Source organism: Sapajus apella, unplaced genomic scaffold (genome assembly GCF_009761245.1).
Source record: "Sapajus apella isolate SASKATOON/1434 unplaced genomic scaffold, GSC_monkey_1.0 scaffold27, whole genome shotgun sequence".
NCBI lineage: Eukaryota > Metazoa > Chordata > Mammalia > Primates > Cebidae > Sapajus > Sapajus apella.
The window spans coordinates 25,206,775-25,231,604 of record NW_022436967.1 but is presented as its reverse complement, the minus strand read 5'-3'; the positions used below and the strand labels follow the sequence as shown (position 1 = coordinate 25,231,604).

General features: G+C 38.0%; 1 protein-coding gene and 1 non-coding gene across 41 annotated transcripts in view; both read left to right on the top strand.

The window, feature by feature from the left end:
- The window catches only part of ANK2 (ankyrin 2), a 675,434-nt gene that overhangs the window by 326,948 nt on the left and 323,656 nt on the right, over positions 1–24,830 (top strand). For 10 of the 40 annotated variants that reach the window (XM_032292559.1, XM_032292553.1, XM_032292530.1 and 7 more), the window contains exon 1: positions 12,999–13,396. The exons of 18 other annotated variants lie outside the window; for them this stretch is intronic. In XM_032292559.1, the coding sequence (XP_032148450.1) occupies positions 13,313–13,396 (84 nt within the window). In that variant the 5' untranslated portion in view covers positions 12,999–13,312. Of the gene's footprint in view, positions 1–11,358; positions 13,397–24,830 lie in introns of those variants that run through there. 12 more of the 40 variants (XM_032292509.1, XM_032292514.1, XM_032292516.1 and 9 more) reach the window with 9 other exon arrangements.
- Positions 3,562–3,665, top strand: LOC116560949. The gene has a single exon (XR_004273226.1). It is a non-coding gene; the product is annotated as a small nucleolar RNA U13 (small nucleolar RNA).

The following is a 24,830-nucleotide window of genomic DNA, read 5'->3' as shown; positions in this document are numbered from 1 at the left end:
TTGTATAGTCGATGTGACCAAAATAGAAGGATTGACCATGCTTTGGTTCCCAAGATTTTTGTGTAGGACTTGATGAAATTTCTTGAGGAGGATTGTTTTTCCTACTTGGATTTGGATACTCTCCAGGTCTGATTATCACCACATTATCAAGGCCCAAGGCACAATTTGTTCTTGGTAGTTAAGCAGATTAAATAATTAAAGTAGATATTTTCTGTTCTAGAGTTACTTCTAAGCCAGAAACATAAATAAGGCCTAAATAGAAGAGAACAAGGGAATTTGTCAGATATATAGGTTTTGTTAAGGCCCAGCACAAATAATATCCAATATTTATGTAAATCAGAACTAAAGATTAAATTGTAGACTGTAGTAGCAGGTTGTTAACAAGTTAATAAATTTTCTTTCAACTCTATTATGTGTCTAATCATTTTCCTAGTATAGGCTTTGAAGCTAACACACAAATATGTTTGTACTACACATCTCTTCTTAGACATTAACTCAAATTAGTTCTAAGCTATGATATACTTTTGTTTCATTTTTAAGTTTGTTTTTTAATTATCTTTTTTTTGTATAGTAGAATTTTAAGCTGTTAGGAGGTCATATAGATGTTATGTAGAAGAGGAGGGGCCAAAGACTGCAAAGAGAGAGTCTAAAGAGAGAAAATTCAAAAAAAGCTGCACTGCAGTTTAATATGAAAGAATTTCTGTTAATTGATTAGACAGTGGCTCACATTCAGAAAGGAAGATACATGAAACTCATCTTCAAAGATCAGCAAAGACTTAGTAGAGCCTGACCCAGTAGTATATAATCATTTCAGAAATTCACATTGATAAGTTGTTTTTTTTTTTTTTTTTAAATGAATAAAGGGAATGCAATTGTGGCTAGCAGAGTCTGTTCTTTTGGGAAAAGACCCCCTAGTATAGTATGTAAAGTCAGCCTGTCTGCTTTCTCTCTCTCTGGCCTACTTTACTTGCTGGCCATCTGTGGCCTAGTACATTTTTTAAGATGACTCTCATTCTATATGCTCTTCTGCAATGTGACCTTTCCACCTACCCCTCAACAAGAGGTGGAGTCAATTTCTTCACCCCTTGAATCTGGAGGGGCCTGTACCTGCTTAGACCAATAAAATATGGCAGAGTCTTTAATTGGTTAGGCACTTGCCATTTCTTGGCCTTTAGGAAGTCAGCTGTAATAAAAGAATGCAACTCCGTTCAAACTGCCATACAGTGAAAACCCAAGCTATGTGGAGAAGCCATGAAGTATGAAATGCCACATGGGAAGACAGAGGGAGAGCAACAAGCACCAAGAAACCTGGTATGTAAGTAAGGATGTCACTGGAGGAGTAGATCCTCAAGCCCGAGCTGCCCGAGCTGACGCCACACGGATCAGAATGAATCAGCCAGCTGAGCCTTTCCTTAATCCCTGACACACAAATTTGTGAGCAAAATAAAATTATTTTAAGACAGTAAGTTTATGAGGTATTTTGTAAAGCAATTTATCATTGATAAAAAGTCAACAAATAGCCTAGGGCCTACATATTTAAGTTCATTATAAATATAAATCATGTTTTAAAGGATATGTACCCATGGTAGTAATGGAATTTACAAGAACACAAAGAATCCCAATGTTAGAAGGTAACTTAGAAACCATCCTATCCAGCTCCTACATCTCAACAAGTAAGAAAATTGGAACACCCTTACTGGGTGCGGTGGCTCACACCTGTAATTCCAGCCAAGGCAGGTGGATCACCTGAGGCCAGGAGTTTGAGACCATCCTGGTCAACAAGATGAAACCCTTTCTCTACTAAAAATATAAAAAAATTAGCTGGGTGTTGTGGTGGGTGCCTGTAGTCCCAGCTACTTTGGAGGCTGAGGCAGAAGAATTGCTTGAACCTGGGAGGTGGAGGTTGCGGTGAGCCAAGATCGAGCCATTGTGCTACAGCCTGGGGGACAAGAGTGAGACTTCATCTCAAAAAAAAAAAAAAAAAAGAAAAAGAAAATTGGAACCCCCTAGGCTATGTAATCGGCAATTAGAATACCACCATTAGGTAATTAGAATATCACCATTCCTGATAATTAGAATACCAATAGGTAATTAGAATACCACCATTCCTGACTAAATGGTAGTTAGAAGTTAGAGAACACTAATAGGTAATAAACTCTTTCTGTTGACTTTTTTTTCTAAATGGAAAGAATTTAAGTGATCAGTCATTAATAATTAATTCACAAGGGTAATAAGGTAGCAAAGTGACTTCCTTTGCCAACCAATTTTTATTATATCTATTTGTTTAAAGGCTCCTTGAAGCTTTAATGTTCACATTATCATTGGTTTCCACCATTCTTGAGATCCTTTGGTAAAGGGTAACATTGTGAAAAACAGGCTCATCCCCAAGCTAATCCTCTTTTGCCTTCTACTTCGATTCTGTTATAGTACCCCTGATCTTAACTTGGGGTATTTTGCAGCATTTTGCAAAACAGCAGCAACAACAACAAATTGTTTTCTCTTACTCAGCTCTCTACTTTTAACGCCTGAAACATCTGAAACATTCCTGCCTCGTGGATAATGATTTATGTATTTTTTTCTCTCACTCTTAGAGCACTGAGCAATTGCTGGGTCTATGTGTTTGCTGAGGAGAGAGGCTTCCTGAATTCATTTTAGCAGAAAGACACCCCGCTAGAATATATTAACACTGGATTAGGAATAAGAAAACTGAGAATTTAGTTCAAAGTGCCTAACTGTTTATGCAACCTTGAGTAGATTATATAGCCTAGGGGGTTCCAATTTTCTTACTTGTTGAGAGTTAGGAGCTGGATATGATGGCTTCTAACTGTCTAACACTTCTACTTTCTAACACTGCAATTCTTTGTGTTCTTGCAAATTCCATTACCACCATGGGTACATATTTTTTTAAATATGATTTACATTTATAATGAACTTAATTATGGAGATACTATGTTATTTGTTGAGTTTTTATCAATGTGCCCGGGCTTTTTCTTCATTGTTAAAAGAAAAAAAAATGCCATAAGTGATTTTTTAAACTGGTTTAAGATAGAAAATGTTTACAGTCATAAAATTAAGTTGTACTGGAAAAATATGTCTGTCAAGGACACAATGTGCCCCAATGTGCCATTTATTTGCATTTACAGGAAAACCCAATTATAATGGCTATTTTCAAAAACTAATATCACTAGAGACTGAATGTATAGTAGAGCAAGCAGATGATAATGTGTCCTAAAAAACTGACCTAGCCAGGAACATGTACATGGTGAACTCACCCACATTTTGTTATTCTGTGAAATTCTACATTTGATCTATTATTGCTGATATTTATGTAAAATAAGACAGAATTAATCACTAGGCTAAATTTAATATTTGTCTCAGATGAAGTGAGGTGCTAAAATTGTGTCATGATTTCCAAAAGTTCTATTTTTAGATCAGACAGGGTGAATTTTGCAACCAAATACCTCTTTGGTAAAACTTATGTCATTGGACTGATGTAAAGCGAAAACAAGCAGGTCCCAAACCAATTGCCGCTGCTGCTTCTTTAAAATTCATCTCAGTATGATCCTTTTGTAGTTCATGAGTATGATGATTGGGTGTTCACACGCTTGTGTGAAATGTGCCACCCTTGAACCTTGTTACCACGTCGGCGTATTACCCATCTGACCTGAACTTGGAAAAAAGATAAATATTTAAATTAAAAAAATTCATCTCAGTGAAACCTTTATTGAGCTGGCTGCAATTCAGGAAGGACACACTCCATGTTTACATCAGACACAAAGGTCTTTCCTTCTGTAATCATTCCCTGAGGGGAGTAGTTGTTTAGTGGAGTCATTTCTCTCTGGTCTGTTACAACTTAAGCAAGAATTTATGGCTCATAATTTCAAATTTCAAATCATAGCCGATAAGATTTAAGCTGGCTTTTAAAGTTCATCCATGTGAAGATCACCATGGTGTAAAGGCTACTCAGTGGGTAGCCTGGGTCCTGTCTTCCCTATGCTAACTAGTTGTGATACATTGGGGACCATCCCTAATCTTTCTGGGTCTTGTTCCCTCCTTTGTCAAATGAAATGGATTTCACAAATTTTTCTTTGCGAGCCCTTCCTCATGTGAGACTTTTGTGATGATGAGGTCTCTTTCTGTTTAGGCAAGATGCCTTCTCCCTGTCCTCTTCTTGTTTCTCACTTCCTCCCAGGACTTGTGAATATAACACTTTTAGTGGTGACAGACTAATGCATCTGTCCACCCTTCACCATCATCTCCCTCCAGGACTGCTGTTGTAGACTCTTAGATACCTCTCAACACATCCATTCTCTGCTTAGTTCCCATTCAGTAATTCTTTATGAGGAACGCTCTTTACAGAAACCTCAAATTTTATCATTTCACCTCTCTCCTTAAACCATTAAATGGCTTTGATGGCTTTTAGGTCCAAATCCCAAATACTTAACATGGTCTGTTGAGCTCTTTACTCCCTGCATCTCTGGCACCTTCCCATGCCACTACCATGTGTTAGTTTAAATGTGCTGCAATAAGCACAAATGATATACTTTTACCAAAGGACTACTGGGAATATCATGCTGAGGATGTTGCTGGGTGTGGCTTCTCAAATGTCTCCAGCTCTTCAGAAAAGATGTGCTCAGTTTGATGGTCATGGAATTCTTCTTGCATAGGCATAAGACTGCTTCTTCTATCTCTAAACATATTGCCCAAAACTTCAGAGGAAGTATATTACATGGTTGCAAAATCTGCCCCTTTTTAGCCATATCACCAGTATACATCCTAGTTTTAGGGAAATATTTTCCATAGGCTAACAGGGCCATCTTACTACATGGTTCACAAGTTATATAATAATGATTAGATATCACACATGGGTACTATATTAGTTTAGGCTACTATAACAGAATACTATAGACTGGGTGGCTTAAATAACACTTATTTCTCATAGGTTTGAGGACTGGGGAGTCCAAGATCAAAGTGCAGGCAGAGTCAGTGTCTGCTGAGGACCCAGGCCCACTTCCTGGCTTGCAGATGACTGTCTTCTCATTGTATCTTCACATGACTGAGAGAAATAATTTTTCTCCTGTTTCTCCTTAAGGTCACTAATCTTATTCATGAGCAGTACACCCTTATGACCTAATTACTTCCTGTGATAGGTAATTAATTTTATGTGTCAACTTGACTGGGTTAAGGAATACCCAGATAGCTGGTAAATATTATTTCTGAGTGTGTCTGTGAGGATGCTTCTTAGAAGAGATTAGCATTCGAATCAGTAGACTGAGTAAAGAAGATTCACCCTCACCAACGTGGGCTGGCACCATCTACTCCATTGAGGGTCCAGAGAGAACAAAAAGGGAGATGAAGGGTGAATTCTCTGTCTTCTTCATTTGGGAAATCCATCTCTTCCTGCCCTCAGAGATCAGAGTTTCCAGTTCTAGGCCTTCTGACTCCAGGGCTTACACCAGCCCCTCCACCCTCACCCTGGTTCTTGGATTCTCAGGCCTTTGGCCGTGCCTGAATTACAACACCAGCTTTCCTGCTTCTCCAGCTTGTAGATGTTTTATTGTGGGACTTCTCAGGCTCTGCAGTGGTGTGAGCCAATTGTCATAATAAATCCCCTCATCTATTTATCTCTATATATTCTATTTCTCTAAAGAAAGCTGACTAATACACCTCCCAAGACCCTGTCTTCCAATACCATCACATTGGGGATTTGAATTTCAACATGTGAATTTTACAGGGACACAAACATTTGATCCATAACAGATATACATGGGACACTGATAGTCTATGGACAAGCATGCTTGGTGATACTTTTAGGCCTAGGATGGAGTCACTACTGCAGGCCTGGCTGGAAGCTACCATTCAACTATGTGGGCCTCATCTCAGTTCTGCCAATGTTACTTACTGTCTTTTTCACCAGAGGGCATTCTCTAATGCTGCTGCTTTTGCTCAAATGATTCTTTAACTCCCACTTACACCTTCTTTTTCACTGAAGTAATTTCTATTTACAATTCAAATCTCCTCAGTTTACAAGTCATTTTCTCTCAGAAACTCTTCTTGTTCTTTCACACTAGGTTGGGTGCCTCTGTTTCATGCTTCCATAATACCCTTATCTCCTACAGAGGGTGTTACTGTATTTCTAGTTCTATGACCATCTAGCTTTAGATTGTAAGTTCTGTACGGAAAAAGATTATCTAGTTCATGCCAAAGCCCCAGCAACTAGCATGGGGTCCAGCATATAGCAGTCAGTGACCCCCCTAAAAATCTGTTTGATGAATAAAGGAATAAATAAATATAGAGAAGAAAGACATAGGTGAGAGGAGTGAAAGGATTTCAAGGAGAGAGAGGAAGTACTTCTTGCTGATACTGATGGTATAACTACTAAGAACTGGGAGAAATAAATGAAAAAGGCCTCTTGCCTGGGCCATGATCCTCATTTTAGCTTCCAAGGAGGTGGAACTGTTAAATCGAGTCCTTTCAGGTCTTCTATGGAAAAGAAGTATAGACTAACACTGGGACAGACACCTGGTGATTCAGGGAAGGCACTGGGGGAGAGCAGTCCCCAGGCCCAGAAATAGATCTGGCCCCAACTCTGTGTACACTTCTACAAATACAAGGTACTTTAAAAAAATAGAGACAGGGTCTCACTATGTTGCCCAGGCTGGTCTTGAAGTCATGAGCCACTGTGCCTGGTTGACCAGGGGCTTTTTTATTGTGAATTTTGGGAAGCTGTATTTTCTCTTTGTTATCTTTATGTTCCATATCTTTTCCTCACTGATAGCAAAAATATATTAAAAAGAAAAAACAATTCTTAGAGAACCTCAAAAAAGTCATGTGTTTGTTTATAAGACAGGCAAGCATTCTGTGTTTACATTCTCAGTGAGTCAAGAAGGGAGAACACCATGGGCAGAGCAATGACTTTTTGCAACAGAAAAGGAAGCAAAGGATTTATTGAGGAAGAGAGGCAGGAGGAAAAGGAGAGTGGACAGAAGCTGCTCTGAAATTGTGATTCTATAGATCTGTTGGGCGTTCCTTTTTGCTACCCACCCCTAATAAACAATATTCCTCGCCTCATCTCTTCTGATCTCCCTGTAATTCCTTGTGGTTCCCTTTCTTACCAGACCAGTGCCTTTAATCCAGGTCATAGGATCAATTTTCAATAGCTAAGAATGTTGGTGCAATGAGAGTGCCAGTCATATAACAGACATCTTAAAGTGAAAATATAACTATGTATTACCTTAAAAACAAGGGTAGATATGATCAGTTATCATAGGTTATTTTCATAAACAACACCATAATCTCAGTGATTAAACTCACATGAGAAAATGTTGCTTGTGTCCTAGAGGTTTAATAAAAAAAGGTAATAAGAGGGACTCTGCTCCACAGAGTGATTCAGGGATTCAGCCTTTCCCCAATCTTTACTCTTCCACCTTCTAAGTTTTGTCTGCCTGTGTATTCAGCCAGCAGATGATTAGAGATTTCTCATGGAAGGGTTTATTAACTAGGCTTGAAAGTGGTATACACTTTCACGTACATTCTACAGGTTAGAACTCAATCTCAATGCTGCAACCAACTATAGGGGAGGATGGAAAATATGATTGTACTAGTTTCCTAAGGTTGCCATAGCAAAGCACTACAGACTGGGTAGCTTAAAATAACAGAACCATATTATCTCACAGTTATGAAGGCTAGAATTGCAAAACCAAGGAGTCCTCAGGGCTATATTCCTTCTGGAGGCTCTAGAGAAGGATATTCCTCTGCCTTTCCCAGCTTCTAGTGGTTGCTGGCAATCCTTGGCATCCCTGGCCTTGTAGCTACATCACTCCAATATCTGCCTCTATCTTTGCATGGCCATCTTTTTTTTGTGTCTCTACATCTGATTTTTTTCTCCTCTTATAAGGACACCTGGTCATTGGGTTAGCCCACCCTAGTCCATTATGACCTCACCTTAACAGGATGACATCTGCAAAGACCCGACTTCCAAATAAGGTCACATTTACAGGTGCTAGATATTAGGACTTGAACGTTTCTTTTAGAGGGACACAGTTCAACCCACAACAGTGGTCTAGCTATGTGCCCAAAAGGAAAAGAAAAATGGTTTGGTGTCCCCTGTTGGATCTTTGCCAAGTTGTTAAGATTTTCTACTAGAAGTAATAGTGAGTGGGAAAGCTTTTCAAGGGCTTTGGAGAACTGAGATTTTTAAACATTGTTTCTGTGAAAAAATGTGTTTGTAACAACAGACAACTCTGACTCACAAATGGAAATAATCTACCTCTAAGACATAAAGACTTATGCTTCAGGAAACTTTACCCCACTCAAATAATGTTATGAATTTAAATAGCATGTTAGAGCTCATAATACTATTAACTCTAATGGTTTAATAAAATAGAATAGGCATATGAAAATTAGAATAATCACCTCTAAAACTCCATGCCTATAAAATATGCTTAACATAAAACCAATAAAGACATCTTCATATTTCTTCTTGGGTCATTGTTATCTGACAGTGGTTTCTGCTCCTGGCGTTTTCCATCTTAGTCTTTGCCCATCTTATACTTTATTAAGTGGCTGCTTTTCACTGAAGCCAGCCATGATTTAATAAAAGAACAACAGCCTTCAAATCTGAGGAACTTAAGCTCTATATCTTATTAACTTTCTTACTTTGGACAAGTCACCAAACCCACTTTTTATTTCAGCTTTTTCACCTGTACTGTGATTGACACTAACCTCTTGTGTGGTTATGATAATCCCATAAAGTCACTTAGTACTTATTGAGTGTCTGTCATATGCCAGCACTCTTATAGGTGCTTGAAATATATCAATGAGAACAACAAAGATCTCTGTTCTTATGGAGCTTCCGTTCTAGGAGCCAAAAGGGCTTTAGGAATCATAAAATGCAAATGTAAGGTATTATCATCAATTGCTTTTGTGTCTGCAGCAACTCCATTTTCTCAAATATCTGTAAAAATCTTATTTAAAATTATATCTAGTTATTAGATATCAGAAAGTACATAAAGAGAAAGAAAAATCTAAGGAATAAAAAAAATCTTTTAGATGTCTAACTAGCAGTAAAAACTTATAGTACATACTGAAAATAATTCCTTATTGCATTTAAAAGTAGCTCCTAAACCCCTATTATATGCCATGCGCTGCAGTAGGCTTCATGTGGCATGCCAAGACAGATAGTAATCCTGCCCTCAAGGAGCTTAAAGTCCAGTTAGGGACATGCCCACTGGAAAATATACTATTAGGATAGAAAGTGAAGAATACTTGGCAGACAGGCACAAAGAAATTGATGGGAAGCTTTCAGAAAAAGAAAGTGACTGTCAAACATTTATAACATCTTGTTGACATTTTCTGTAGAAAGATATTTTCCCTCTGATGTTGTAATCAACACAATACTGCCAGCACCTGTTTAGCTACTGGCAGGGATTTAATTTTATACAGAATGTAGATGTTTACATCTATGTTATGCTATATAGTATTTGAGCAGTACTTTGACTCTGTACAGGAAGTGCATTGTATACAAATTTAAATAATATTTCAGAATGACACTGCTATGGCTTGAATATTGGCATCCCCTCTAAAATCATGTTGAAACTTAACCCCCAATGTGATGGTGTTGGGGGATTGGGCCTTTAGGAGGTGATTAAGTCACGAGGATAGAGCCCTCATGAATGGGGTAAGTGACCTTATAAAAGGGCTGGAGGGATGTGCCTGTAGTCCCAGCTACTCAGGAGGCTGAGGCAGGAGAATTGCTTGAACCCAGGAGGCGGAGGTTGCAGTGAGCCAAGATTGTGCCACTGCACTCCAGCCTGGATGATAGTGAGACTCCATCTCAAAAAAAAAAAACAAAAAAAACCTCAAAAAAACAAAAACCAAAAAACAAACCAAAAAGGGCTGGAGGGAACAAGGTAGGCCCTTTTCGCTTTTCTTTCCTTCTGCCATGTGAGGACAGTGTTTGGTATGGCATCTGTGAAGCAGAGACCTGGCCCTTACCAGACACTGAGCCTGCCAGTGCCTTGATCTTAGAACTTCCCAGCCTCAGAACTGTGACAAATAAGTTTCTATTGTTTATAAATTACCTCATCTCAGGTATTTTGTTATGGCAGCACCAACACACTAAGATATACTACAAGCAGCCAGCAGGTTATAGCAAACTGTCAAACTGAGCACTGTATGTTTGTATGTTGACAGAGGAGGCATTGTTACAAAGGTTGTCTGAATATAATCAGAAATTACTAATTCATAAACTGTTGAAATATGAAGTACATTATTTTCAATTTGCATTGCAGAGGTGATGTAAAAGCAATGATTCTATTACTAATTGGGCTACCAAACCCATTGACTGAAAAACATGTTCAGACTTCAGTTGACAAAGAAGAGTGTTAATAGCATCTCTCTCCTATAGATCCAGTTACTATGAAAGTCTTCCATTTTGCTTCCTTTCTTCTTTTCATAGTACAATAGTTTCCTTAACACTTTTGCCAAGAAGTTCCCATCTCAGGACCTTTGAACTGCTATTCTCTTTGCCTATAATATTCTTCCTTCAGATAATTGCTTGGCTTGGTCCCTTCATTCAGATTTCTAAAGAGCATTTCTTTTTTTTTTTTTTTTATGCAAAATAATTTTATTTTCCCCAACAACAATAATGAGGAAGCAGAATGACATTGTTTTACATTTTTACCAATATCTTTAATATCTGGCGTAAGAGAAGAGAGCTTGATTCTCATATCTGTTTATGTATTCAGTCAGTTGAGTTGGTTGTGATGTCACAGTTCATATGGACTACACCCTACACACTCATGGGATAATGCTATTTATAATGCCAAGTAAAATCTTGACATTCTTATCAAATAGTTTTGACCTTGAGGAGCCTCCAAAATGGTTATGGTGACCTTGGCAGCCCCACTTTGAGAACCACTGGATAGCTCATCCTCCCCTTCCTGTCTTGTCCTATACAGACAGGACTTTCTGTGTAGATATACTGGAATACTTTCCTTTGTGAACACAGCTTACCAATAGCAATTCTTCATACTACTTTTGTGAATGTTCTAAAAGAAACATGTTCCAGTTGTGTGAAAATCGTCTTCTTTTTTCTTTTTTGAGATGGAGTCTTTCTGTTTCACTGAGGCTGTTCAGTGGATCAATCCAATCATCTTTCTTTTTTTCTTTTCTTTTGCTAAAGAGCATTCCTTAGCACCTTATGTGCTAAGCACAGTAACATGTTTCTCTTGTCACTCCTTATTCTACTTTTTTCCTCCATAGCATTTGTCACTATTATTTTTGTTTGCGACCTAGTTCCACTGTTAGAATATAAGCATGATGACTGCAAAAAGGTTGCCTGTTTTGTTTATCATGATAGCTGCAGTAGTTAGGGCAATGCGCCTCTAGTGCTCAGTTCCTGGCACACGAGAGGCATTCAGTAAATATTTGTTGAGTAACTGAATCCAGTGTCCAAGCTGAGGCTACTCCCAAGAAACGTCAAGAAAGGGGCACCTAATGGGACGAGGTGAGGGAATGAGTGAGGGGTTGGGTGAACAGGTGTTAGGGGAGTAGGAGATGGCATGGGGATTTCTGTTAGACCTCTGAAAACAGTGCGAGTTGGGCTTCTGGACGCTTCTATAGTTCTTTGGGGTTTTGTTTCAAAAAAAGAGAACCTTTGTTTCTTTGACCTGGCAGTGTGATCCAAGGTACCACTGAGGCAATGGTGAGAAAACAGCATTGGTGGAGTGGGTCTGCTGAAACAGGAGGAGGGTGGAGGGCATGAGGGGCAGCAAAACAGGGTTGATTCTAGATGAGGACGTGGAGGGGGGCTTTGAGTGGTAAGGCAGAAAGAAAGAGTGATCCTAACAGCAATGGGGATAAAAGGTGAATTTTTGTTGCTGCGTCTGATGGAAAGGTGAGTTCTCAAATGCTGCAGTAATTTTCACGTAAATATTTCTTAAGTTACACTTTCCAGAGTTGAAAATTGTCTATATTTGTAATAATAACAAGATTAGCAATAGTAACACATTTGCATAGGCACCTTCCAATTTCAAAGTGCATTTATATACACTATCTAATTGGTTTAATCCTTACTGTATTTTTACTTGTAAGTATGCAGTGTATTGTACTTTATGTTCATTTTCTCGGAATAAGGGCAAGTGTTTAGAATATACATATGTACATTTGCACAAAGTATATCAGGCTCTGGTTACATCTGCGTTAGTATTTTTAAATATGCAAGTATGGCCACCTTAATCAACAAGTGAATTTGGGTTCCTTGTTGTAAAAACAAACATTTTTTTTAATCAAGAAGAATGCTGGAACTTGATACCATATACCCCTTGAGAGGAGGGATTGTGTTCTATTCGTCAGTCAGTGGACATAATTGGGTTAATAAAACTTTTGAGATCAGTTATAAAATATTGCAACTCCATTAGTTTTTTTATGTTTATATTACCGATAGTATCTTATATATTTAACAAACCTTGATTAACTGCCTTTAATGTGCCATGGAACATGCTTCGTTCTGGGGAATTCACTTCTCAGCCAGCCCAAACACACACATGGACCCCTGACCTAAAGCTCTTGGCCTATCAAGAAAAGATGGCTAGGTATTTGTGCAGTTGTGTAATACATCGTCACAGGTGCTCTGCCAGAAGCTTACATTGGAAAGAGGAGGCACAAGAGAAGAGAGTGGTCTGGGTTACCTGGAGGCTGGAGAAGCTCAAGGCTTTATGACAGAAGTCATCCTTGAGCGTAGTTTTTAAAGATTATATTTTAAACCAAGTGAATAACATCTGAAAATCATAGCTTTCTTATAGTCACTCTAGGATATTAATAGCCATTCCTTTTCTTTAAGTAGCTCTTGACCAGCTAAAATGTACCTCTTCAGGTTCAGAGACACATTTTAGAACATTATAGTTTTCTCATTATGTATTGTATCTGTTCCGTCTTGAAGTACCTGTAGGAAGAAAATTGAGTGCAGGTTTTGTGTGTGCGTTGAGAGCTGATCTTATCAAGGGTGTGTCAGAAACCAACCAGCAGAGTCCCCAAATCACTCGAGTCCCTGGCGTTCTTTTTTCAAGGCTTTCTTCATTGTAGCCTGTTCCTGATGGTAATTGGTTGAATCAGATTTAACAATGCAGTCAGATAAACAGTTGTGGCAGCTGCTGCCATGGCAACGTCACCGTCCTTACCCTCCCAGCGCGCGCCCCTTCCCCACCCCTCCTCCTCCTCCTGCTTTCCTCCAGTAAGTGCATACTCGCTAGTGGTCTGTACAGGCGGCACGGTTTGATGGCAGAGATATTTTCTTTCCAAACTGTTCAAAATGATGAACGAAGATGCAGCTCAGAAAAGCGACAGTGGAGAGAAGTTCAATGGCAGTAGTCAGAGGAGAAAAAGACCCAAGAAGGTAAATCGCCGGAATTAGGAACGTCTATGTATAAACATGTATGTGTGTGCATGTGTGAGTGTGTGATATCAGCGAGGCTATGGAAACCGTGGAGCATTATGAGTAACTGTAGACTATAACAGTGCCAAGCCTTCCTTTTTAAAGAGGCAGGTGCAAACTGCTGCTTTTTAAGAATAGTAGAGGAGCCATGGCTCATAATGGATACACTGACTGGAGCATGGTGAAGTGAATAGCGATGAGGTGTGTTCCGCATGTGGATTACTGAGGACTGTGGCCACTGATGGGTACTTCTGGTGTTAACTGGGTAGAGAGAGAGAGTCATTTTATTTTTAGAGTTTCAAAGGAATAGTGTGAAGCAAGGTGGATTGTGAAGCAAAAGGCAGATTTTTGGCTAGATGCGTTTGCTCTGTGATGATCCTGAGGTGGCTAGACAGCAAATGCCTTTTGGTTTCATGCTAACTGTATTCCTCCTAAGGAGAAAAGACTGCTGTGACAGGAGAAATATCCCCAGCATGATATTTCTTTGGCTTGCTTAGCTCCTCTGCAGTTTTCCCAGACATTAGTGTGATAGCTCTTTCAATGATTAAGAAAAACAGCTGAAGCTATTATGGGGTGGGGGCTTTGGGGCACATAAAGCAGTTTGTAGGATTTCTTTCTGTGGCATACATTCCCACACCCTCGATTTTCATGGAAATGACAGCATCGAGAAACAGTGGGAAAAGATGCAAACTATTCAGCCCCACCCAATGCCAGCACTTCTTTCTTTATGGCCTGACTCCTTCTGCTAAACTGTTGCAGCCTCACAGAGCTTCCCTGAGCCTCACCTCTGAAAGAGATGCTTTATAAATTCTCCTAAAATGCATTTGTTTCCTGGAGCAATAATATGGGCAGGATATTAGATATGATTCTAATGTAAATGGCATTCAACGTGAGATGGTTTGGATTTTGAATAAGCAGATTACAAAAATAATAAGCAAGAACAAATGAATGTTTTTCATTTTGCTAATGAAGTTGCATTGTGTTTCAAAATTCTAGATGCCTAGTGTACTAAATGTCTTATAATCTAAACATCCTAAGTAATTTGCAACCTCTGATATCTAAAAGATCCTTGTATCAGCAAACAAGGGAGTAGTATATTTGTATGGTATCATGCAATTTGATAAAAACAAGCATGTGCCGATTTTTTAATCATAGCATAGAGATAGTGATGCAATCTGATAAAAGGCAAAAGGATAATTCAGGGCAGGCAAGAACATTGTAGAATGTCCTTTTCCTTTTGTACCTAAGCAGATCCGGATCCCCTAGACCTCAAGGGCATTTTTATAGAGTGGTAGCTAATTGACTAACATTAAAAAAAAAAAAAAGAAAAAGGAAATAGAGGGGAGAGAGAGAGAGAGAGAGAAAGAGAGAGAGAGCAAGCAAGAGGGGGGAAAAGAAACAAAAAGGAATTTTTAATTCACATTATCATTTTAAAATCCTATATTTTCTCTTTAAATTCCCGGTGCTGCTTTAGAAACAATATACTGAGGACTATTAAAGGAGTAGAGAATGAATCTTGAGATTTTGAGCTCAGAGTGATGATACTAACTTCACATGACCAAAGCCATTTTAAAGTATTTGAGGGGGTAGAGAAAACAAAATCATCCTATATAATAACTATCATACCTTTATGCTGAATTTTCTCAAACAAATTTATATTAGGAGTAAGTCTTTTTCCAAACTTACATCCAAAATGAAGCAGCAAGTTTTGAATGTGTGTATTAAAGCACCATGAATATTAAGTGTTAAAAGTAGTTTCACCTAATAGAAATTGCTCTTGAAAAAAAATGCTAATTACATAATAGATTGGGAGACAAACACACATAAGCACACAAAACACACACATTCCTCAGCTTGCCTAGTCAGTCAGACATAAGTGGGTCTGCATCTCAGTTCTACCCTTTAATTTTGTGTGAGCACATCATTTAATTTCATCCAAGAATTCATCTATAAAATGAGAATAATTATACATAGAGTATTTTGTGAGGATTAGAAATAATGTATATATAATTATTTGAACAGTATTTAAAACATATAGTCAATGGCAATAGCTTTCAGGTGTTATTCTCTTAAATGGAATTTGTTTATTGCAATAAACCTTTTAAGAGAAAAATCTGTTTATGCTTCTGAGAGAGGCAGAAATAACAGAATCTAATATTGGTGCTTTGCAAAGATTAGTAGTCATTTTTCAAAATGTCAAAAGTTATATGCTATAATTGGAAACTTTTTTACCTCATACAAATCATTGAGATTTACATAAATGTACTTTAGGTCTTTATGTTATTGGTTCACATCATTTTGCACAGCAGGAAACTTACATTTGCATACGTAGACACTAGACCATTAATTGTGTCTTCATGAGGAAGTTAATAATAAAGAGATAAGTATCCCCAATAAGCATAAAACCTGAGAAAGCAAAAATTGGAGTAAAGTCAATGTCACATCACTTCCATTCAATTGTTTGTTTTTCTTCCAGAGGTTTACATTGAATCTGCTGTAGGATTCTACTTAAGCATCCAGGATTATGGACCACCAAGCTCTCTGTGGCCTGGGTGTAGATCCATCCTACTGAATCATATTCCTTGAAATCATGGCTCTATCTCTAGTAAATGCATAACAGATGGGCTGTAATTTACTTGTTTATTCTGTACCTTCCAAAAGTAGCTCTTCTGAGGGACAGAGCTAAAGGATCTTTTGCCACAAGACCTACAGTGTGAGAAAATCAGCTCAGGGAGGAATTTATTTATGTCAGAATTTTACTGAGTATGTTGAGGATGGAAATTCTTTGAGCTTTACTTAAGAATGTCTATTTTGGCTTCAGTAAGTGAGCTTGTCAATATTCTCCACTCAGAAACCACAAGGAGTACACTGGTGGTTGAACACGAAGGGTTTGTGACTCATTGCCCTGAGGAGGATACAAATCATGGGGAACCATGGGGCATCTCAGTAAGCGGGTGCCAGGAAGAATGCATAGGATACGGGCTTCAGTTGAGAAATTTGAAAGAGGGTTCAAGAGAGTGGTGACTCACTCTGGATGGGGTATTCTCACAAAGCAGGAACAATTATACAATTGTGTATCCCAGTAAGTCTTATCTACAGGAGAAGAGGATAGAGGGTTACTGAAGCTTTGGTTGTAAGGAAGCGGCAATCTCATCTGGCAAGAGAGGGAGATGTTTGGTATTTCGTGGCTTGGACAATGTCCTTGTTTTGTCTGTGTTCAGACATGATAAGGGAGTGGTGCTGTTTCTGTTTTACTCTGTCATGGTCAGAGTGGCCTTGTCTGATGTTGATGCTTTGAGAAATTTTTTGTGTTCAGCAGGAGAACACTGAGGCCTAGCTGATAGAACCATGGCAGCTCCTGTGGGTCAGTGGCTGCTTTTCTCATTCTCGAGCTTGAACACAAAGATACCTTTGGAAAGAGAAAGACTTGTTTATTATTGAATACTTTTTAGTACCCAAAGAAAATAAACAGTAGATAGTCATGTTGCTAAAGTAGTCATGAAAACCTTCATCTGATACTTCAGTGAAATTTTCTTAGGGCCAAGACATTTCATACCAACAGATCATGCCCAAGGTGCAGATTTGGGATTGATGTTCTAGTGGTGGTTCAATGACGAAGAAATAGGAGCGATTCTAATTCTCAACTGGAATCCTGGACTAAAAAGAAGCATTGGGAGCTATGTAAAATGTATCCAAGTAAGACGGCTTTGAGCCTACTATAAATCCTAGACAACTTTATAAAATCTTATTTTTTGGGAGGCAGGGTCTCATTCTCTCACCCAGGCTGGAGTACAGCGGTGCCATCATGGCTCACTGCAGCATCGACCTACCTGGCTCAAGTGATCCTTCTGCCTCAGCCTCCCAAGTAGCTGGGTCTGCAGTTAAGTGCCACCATAGTTGGCTATTTTTTTTTTTTTTTTCACTTTTTGTAGAGACAGAGTCTCCCTAAGGTGCCCAGGCTGACCTTGAACTCCTGGTCTCAAGCGATCCTTCTCTCTCATCCTCTCAAAGTGCTGGCATTACAAGCTATAAAACATATTCCACTATTCCATTATTTTGACAGATTAGATTAAAATAATCCAATACCATATTTAAGTGTGCAGCTTCACACACTTTCCAATCTTGTAGCAATAACATGGCAGTAGATTTGTACTAAAAGAGGCTGTAGGAGCTTTTGATAATTTACATAAATGGAAATGGGAATACCAAGCATCAATCACAGGTGACAGCCATCTGAAACCACTAGGCTTCTGAGTTCTTCTAAAACAAGTAAATAAGTAAATGGTTTAGTAACTGTTTTCCTTATTTAGTGGAATAATAATACAAAGATAAAAATCAAATATAAGCACTATTATTTTCAACAGAGTAGTAGTATAAAATGGCTTTCTATGATACCTTATATTTATTGAAGATGCTTTGATCTGGATCACATAAATATGCATAAGCATTGCAAAATACATTGAAGGTATACACACACACACACACACACACACACACACACACACACACACGCATTTAATGGCTGTTTACTTGCCACTGCCTAAATAGAGAGATGAAAGATCAAAGTGTTGCCAGATGTGTCGTTGAAATGTTGTACCATGGAAATGTGAATGAGGTACATATTAAAATATTTATTTTTATAGCAGCCGAAGAAACTATGCCCTTTTCGGTGAAATCAGATCCAACATTTAGGTGTCCAAATAGCATTGTAATCAATTAATTTTGAACGTAAACTTGATGACTTATCTAGTTCAATGGTGTCTAGAAAGGCTTCCATGTATAATTTATCGTGAATAATATCCCTATTTCTTTAGTCTTTCAAATAACTTACCATTTGCCCTTTATAAAATATCAGCTTGTAACCCAAAATAGCATGTGTTGCCTGAAGACAGTAATTCCCCATCACTGAAGGTATTTAAAATGACCATCTGTCAGGGATGGTGGAAATTTTTATTGGAAAGAAAAATACCTTACAACCTGCTATTCTGTGATTTTCTTTCAATGTCTGCCTCTCTGTTCCTATTTACTCACCTTTATGATACTGATTTTTTCACTGATAATTTCATGTCTTAGTAATAGCTAATTTGTCCTTTTTAGAGTAGGATATTTCAAAGTGCTGTCTGTTGACCACAACTACCAGAATTACCTGGGTTACCTGCCGAAATAATTCACTTCTTAGGACCTACTTCAGACCTGCTGTATCAGAACTTTTGAGGATTTTTAACAGACTCCCAACTGTTTCTTATGCATACTCAAGTTTAGAACCATTGCCTTAGCCGGGTGCAGTGGCTTACACCCCAGCACTTTGCAAGGCTGAGGCTGGAGGATTGCTTGAGCTCAGGAATTTGAGACCAGCCTAGGCAACATAGTGAGACCCTGTATCTACACACACACACAAAAAAATAAAAAATTAGGCATGGTGGCACATGCTAGTAGTTCCAGCTGCTGGGGACAACTGAGTACACCCTGCCTTGGAGCGTGAGGTCATAGTAAGCCATGATTTTACCACTGCATTTCAGCCTGGGTGATGGAGTGAGTCTCTGTCTTAATAAATAGATAGATAGATAGATAGATAGATAGATAGATAGATAGATAGACACATAGAACCATTGCCTTAGATTGTGGTCAACAGTAATGAAATTGAGTAACCTTAGAAAGAAGAAACTTTTATTTTGATTAGATGTGTTAGTTTGTTACTTGGCTCTCATGGTAACATTTGTTTAAGTCTAGATGGCAGCAGCAATGACACAAGAAAATAGAGAACATTTCTTTTTTATCTTACTCTTACATGTGAAATCTAGAACCTTTACATATGCTATCTTATTTAATCTTCAGAATAATACTCATTGAATATTATTATCCCAGTTTCATAGATGAGAAACTGGAGACTCAAGAGACTTAACATACAGATGATACTGAAGAGACCATAGACATTTTTCCTACTGGTCAACGACTGACGTATTTATAGCCATTTCTCCCATGGAAATCGTGTGCTAAGGTAGTTTTCTGTGTCTCTTGCAAAGATTCTGTCATTAACGTCTGCTAAGATAGCCTCCTGCTTCTTTCTTCCAATGTTGCTGCCGTCTTGCATCAGTCGATTACATTTCCAAAAATGCTCACTCTGATCTATGGGAATAACATGGGAAGATGATTTCTTTCTTTTTCTTTTTTTTTTTTAAGATAGAGTTTCACTCTTGTTGCCCAGGCTGGAGTGCAATGGTGCGATCTCAGCTCACTGCAACCTTCGCCTCCCGGGTTCAAGTGATACTCCTGCTTCAGCCTCCTGAGTAGCTAGGATTATAGGAATGTGCCACCACACCCAGCTAATTTTGTATTTTTAGTAGAGATGGGGTTTCTCCATGCTGGTCAGGCTGGTCTCGAGCTCCCAACCTCAGGTGATCTGCCTGCCTTGGCCTTCCAAAGGGCTGGGATTACAGGCATGAGTCACTGTGCCCGGCTGACTTCTTTCATGGCTATTTATGATATTCTCCCAAGTAGCATTCCTAAAAGGAGGAAAACTTCTTTTGCTTCCATTATATTTTGTGCTACATTTTTGCAGATGTATCCATCAGTCTATGCAGACAACATATTGGACTTTGAAAATTCACAAAAATATAAGGAACAAAAATTAAGTAAATAGCTGCATTCATGTGGCTTAGGCATGTTAAAGTAAGCCAGCATAAAAAGTTCATCCTACTTTCACCATTTTAGCTCTAATTATTCTCTTGAGAAAATGTTGTTAGAATGGTATTCTCAGTAGTTGTTCTATTAAAGGTTCTTTTCCATATACTCTTTTCTGAAGTGTTGGAGGTTTCTTTTTCCTTCTTGATAAAGTTTCTAAAGAGACATTTGATTGCACATTAAAATAGACTTGAAATTTTAATCTGTATTTGTTTCTGTCTTGTCCTGATTCAGAGCATGCTAAATTATAAATATGCTTACAGCTTTATTTCTTTCTTGCTTGTATTCTGTTCTAATTCCTGTTGGAGGCAGAAACAAAATCACTGCCTATTTTTATCTCATTGGACACTGGTCGGATACATCACAACAAATAAAGTTATTTCAATACCCTTTTACTAGATAGAACAGAGATGGGATTGCTACCAAAGGAGACAATCTTTTTATAGAAAAAGTTTAAATGTTTATATACTTGAGACCAAATAAATATGATGGGGTATTAATTTTTCTTTGAAGTTCATGCCTATGTCTCTGCCTGTAGGGAGGGTCATTTTTAAAAAGCTGCAGGGAGATGGGAAAATATGTACTAGTTAATAATATACCACAGTCTAGAGGGTGAGCATCTTCTTAGTCATGAGACCTGGTTTTTATTCATGTTTTTCTGTTAACTCGCAGACAACTATCATCTCCTTCCACACACTAATTTGTGTTTGTACTCATTAAGACAAAGACCTTGATTTCTAGCATTTGCTTAATGAGCTTCAGTTTCTAAGAATCAGCTTGTTTTACTCAGTTTAATTTAGGTGTTTCTTATGAACACATAGGAAAGTTTCCCCAATTTGACAATTGGTGTTGGTTTGCTGGGTGTATAGCACTGTGTTAGGTGCTATGGCATGGGTAGGCTGAAAGACATTGATTGATACTTACATGGAATTCACAATCTGAGCAGACATTTCTATTCAAGAAAAAAGTAATGAGCAATTTAGAGAAATATTATAGGTATACTCACACAAATTATAAGTGAAATGTTGTGCATTGCCAAGAAGAAACTTTACAGGAGTCTGGAGAAGGGCAAGAGATCAGTATAATTTTGTTAAAAGAGTAAACCCTATGAGTAGGTGAACAGTAGAGCAGAGCCCTAAGTTATGGCTAATGTGTGAGTATAAAGGAAGGGGATATACATGCAATCTGGATGCGACAGCCTCAGATATATCAAGACGTTCCCCTCTTTTCCATTTCCTGACCTGGCCACTGGCTTCTGTGCAGTCTTCTTTGCCCATATTAACTGGCTAGAGTGACTCATGACCAATCATTTCACTTCTGGCCACCTTTCACTTTCTGCTTATAAAATAAGAATAATTATGGCCACTGTCACTTCAAAGACACACATGGTTAAAGAGAAAGAAGTAAAGGGGTGTTTTAGAAGTAAAACTATAGAAACAGAGCTAAATGTTAGGGTCTGTGTTAATACTGAAAATAGGAAAAAATTAAAAAGAAATTGTGAACCATACTAGAATGTTTCACCCAGTGCTAGTAAGCGGTACATTTTTATAAGTATTTTAATGTAATAATATAATGGTTACTGTAATTCTAATCTTTGACAATATTCTTAACAATAAGTATTTGTATGTGGCAAATTAAGCCCAAGTTAGGTGGGAGGTATTATAGTTAAAAAAAAATCTGAAAACAAAGAAATTCAAAACATTATGAGAATTACATATGGGAAATTTAGTATTCTCTGTGTCAAGATTTTGGTCCTCTTTTTGTATAATGCTTATCTTTTTTGTGTGTGTGTGTGTTCTAAATTTTTTTGTTTGTTTGTTTGTTTGTTTTCACCATTTATTTTATTGCATTTTAGATTTTGGGGTACATGTGAAGAACATGCAAAATTGTTGCATAGGTACACACGTGGCAGTGTGATTTGCTGCCTTCCTCCCCATCACCTACATCTGGCATTTCTGCCCTTGCTATCTCTCCCCATCTCCCCAATCCCCACCATCCCTCCCCTACTTCCCCCCAACTGACCCCAGTGTGTAGTGCTCCCCTCCCTGTGTCCATGTGTTCTCATTGTTCAACACCCGCCTATGAGTGAGAACATGTGGTGTTTGATCTTCTGCTCTTCTGTCAGTTTGCTGAGAATGATGGTTTCCAGTTTCATCCATGTCCCTACAAAGGACCCAAACTCATCGTTTTTGATGGCTGCATAATATTCCATGGTGTATATGTGCCACATTTTCCGTATCCAGTCTATCGTCGATGGGCATTTGGGTTGGTTCCAGGTCTTTGCTATTGTAAACAGTGCTGCAATGAACATTCATGTGCACGTGTCCTTATAGTAGAACGATTTGTAATCCTTTGGATATATACCCAATAATGGGATTAATGGGCCAAATGGAATTTCTATTTCTAGGTCCTCTAGGAATCGCCACACTGTCTTCCACAATGGTTGAACTAATTTACATTCCCACCAACAGTGTAAAAGTGTTCCTATTTCTCCACATCCTCTCCAGCATCTGTTGTCTCCAGATTTTTTAATGATTGCCATTCTAACTGGCGTGAGATGCTATCTCAATGTAGTTTTGATTTGTATAATGCTTATCTTTAAAGAATCCCTTTTTCAGAGGTTCTAAATCCTTGCCCAGAATTCAGAGTATATGGTGGTGTGATGCCTTTCTCTCTTATTCCATAGCACTGTCTTGTGGGTACAGAGGGGTGCAATACACCCAATGGCCAATAATTTAAAGTGAGAATCAGGAAGGAAAACAATTAGAAGTATAGATACTTTCCATTATTTAGTAGTTTAGAAATGCCATTAGAACTGCTAGAGATATTCGTGCTACTATTAAATTAACATGAATGTCTGCCTTACTTTTGGACTGATGTAGCAAAATACCTTAGAGTGAGTCGTTTAAAAACAACAAAATTTATTTTTCACAGTTCTGGAGGCTAGGAAGTTAAAGATCAAGACATCTGTTGATTTGGTGTGTGGTGTAGGCCCATTTACTGGTTCACAGATGACGCCTTCTCTCTGTGTCTTCACATGGTGGAAAAGGCAAGGCAGTCTTCTGGGGTGTCTTTTATATGGGCACTAATTCCATTCATGAAGACTCTGTTCTCATGGCCAAATCACCTTCCAAAGGCCCTACCTCCTAAAGCCATTGCATTGGTGATTAGGTTTCAATTTAGGAATTTTGAGGAGGACACAAACATTCAGATTACAGCAGTCTGCTTTAATGTTCTCCCATTTAGTTAAGATTTTATTAGATTGTGTACAACCTGGCATTCTTGTATGGTACGTTCTATAAAGTCGATGCAGTAAATAATTTCAGTGTTCTGTGAAGTCGGTCAAATTCAGAAGACTAGCTCTACATATGAATTTGATCTATGTGTACGTTGTTGCCATGTACTATAGCACATATGTTTAATAATTGTCTATGTGATTTAGTCTTGGCATGACCTACCACATATTATCATTTGTGTAGAAAAGGTATTCGAAAGAGACTGTATAAATAGCCTATAAACATCAGTTCTGTTCAGTGTGAAAAGGAAAGAGTTTCATAATGGTACATATGGCATTGTTATAGGTCATTCCTCTGTCCCAATACTTTGTACTCAAAGTACAGAGACTGTACATTGAGAATTCAGACATTGGCAACACTTTCCACACAGCCTATGATTCATAGTAGGGACCACAAAAAGGCTTAATGTGAATTAGCCATTTGTTTCCATAATTTTAGATTACTCTAAGAAGAGTATATAAATAGCATTGATAAAATGTTCATGAGTAACACATTACTATACTCCAAGACTCAGAATAAGTCTATATACTGAGGTTTGGGGATGAGTGGTAACTGGGTCTTGGTTTGAATGCTTAGCTATTTAGGGCATAGTGCTAATCTTGCCACCACTATCCCATAAAAGCCCGTTATCTTCATTTGGTATCAAAGGCATACACTTCATACTTGACTGAAGAGAGTGGCTGATCAGACACAGCACAGGAGAGTACTGCCACATGTGTGCACATCCATCTACATTACCAAACACACTGTGATTTACTTATCTCCTAATGTGTGAAGGAATTCTGGTCATTTTTAGAAGGTCATATGAGGGGAAATGATACTAATGATAGTCAAATAAGGGTCTTCTGTGGCATTGTGATGAAGTCTACCTCAACCAAACCTGTTTGAACAAATCATGTTTTGTTAAGTAAATGGAACAATTTATTTATAATAAAAATTCTTCATTAGTAAAAATAGTTCATCCCATTGGAACAGCATTTTCAATAATAATAATGAGTAGTTAATATTCATTGAGAGATTAGTATATATACATGCTAGTTTACATAGAGTTCTGCATAGATTATCTAATTTTATCTTCACAATAACCTGATGGGTAGATAGTTTATTATTCCATATTAAAGATGAGACTGATATCCAGAGGGGTTTAAAAAGACCTTTCCCTGACTGAATTTACATAGCTCCTAAATGAGCTAACCCAGGTCAAACTGACCTCTCTGCTTATCTCCAAATCCCTGTGCTATGTGAATGCAACAATGTTTTACACAATTAAAATAGGATTAAGAATTAAAGAAATAGAGGTTTTGTTTATTTCCCAAACTTGGTTCACTCATGCCTTCGCTGATTGGTCAATTGGTCAATAAATCTACAAAGCTAATTTTTTTTCCCAAATATGGTTTAAAACAGAAGTATAAACCCAA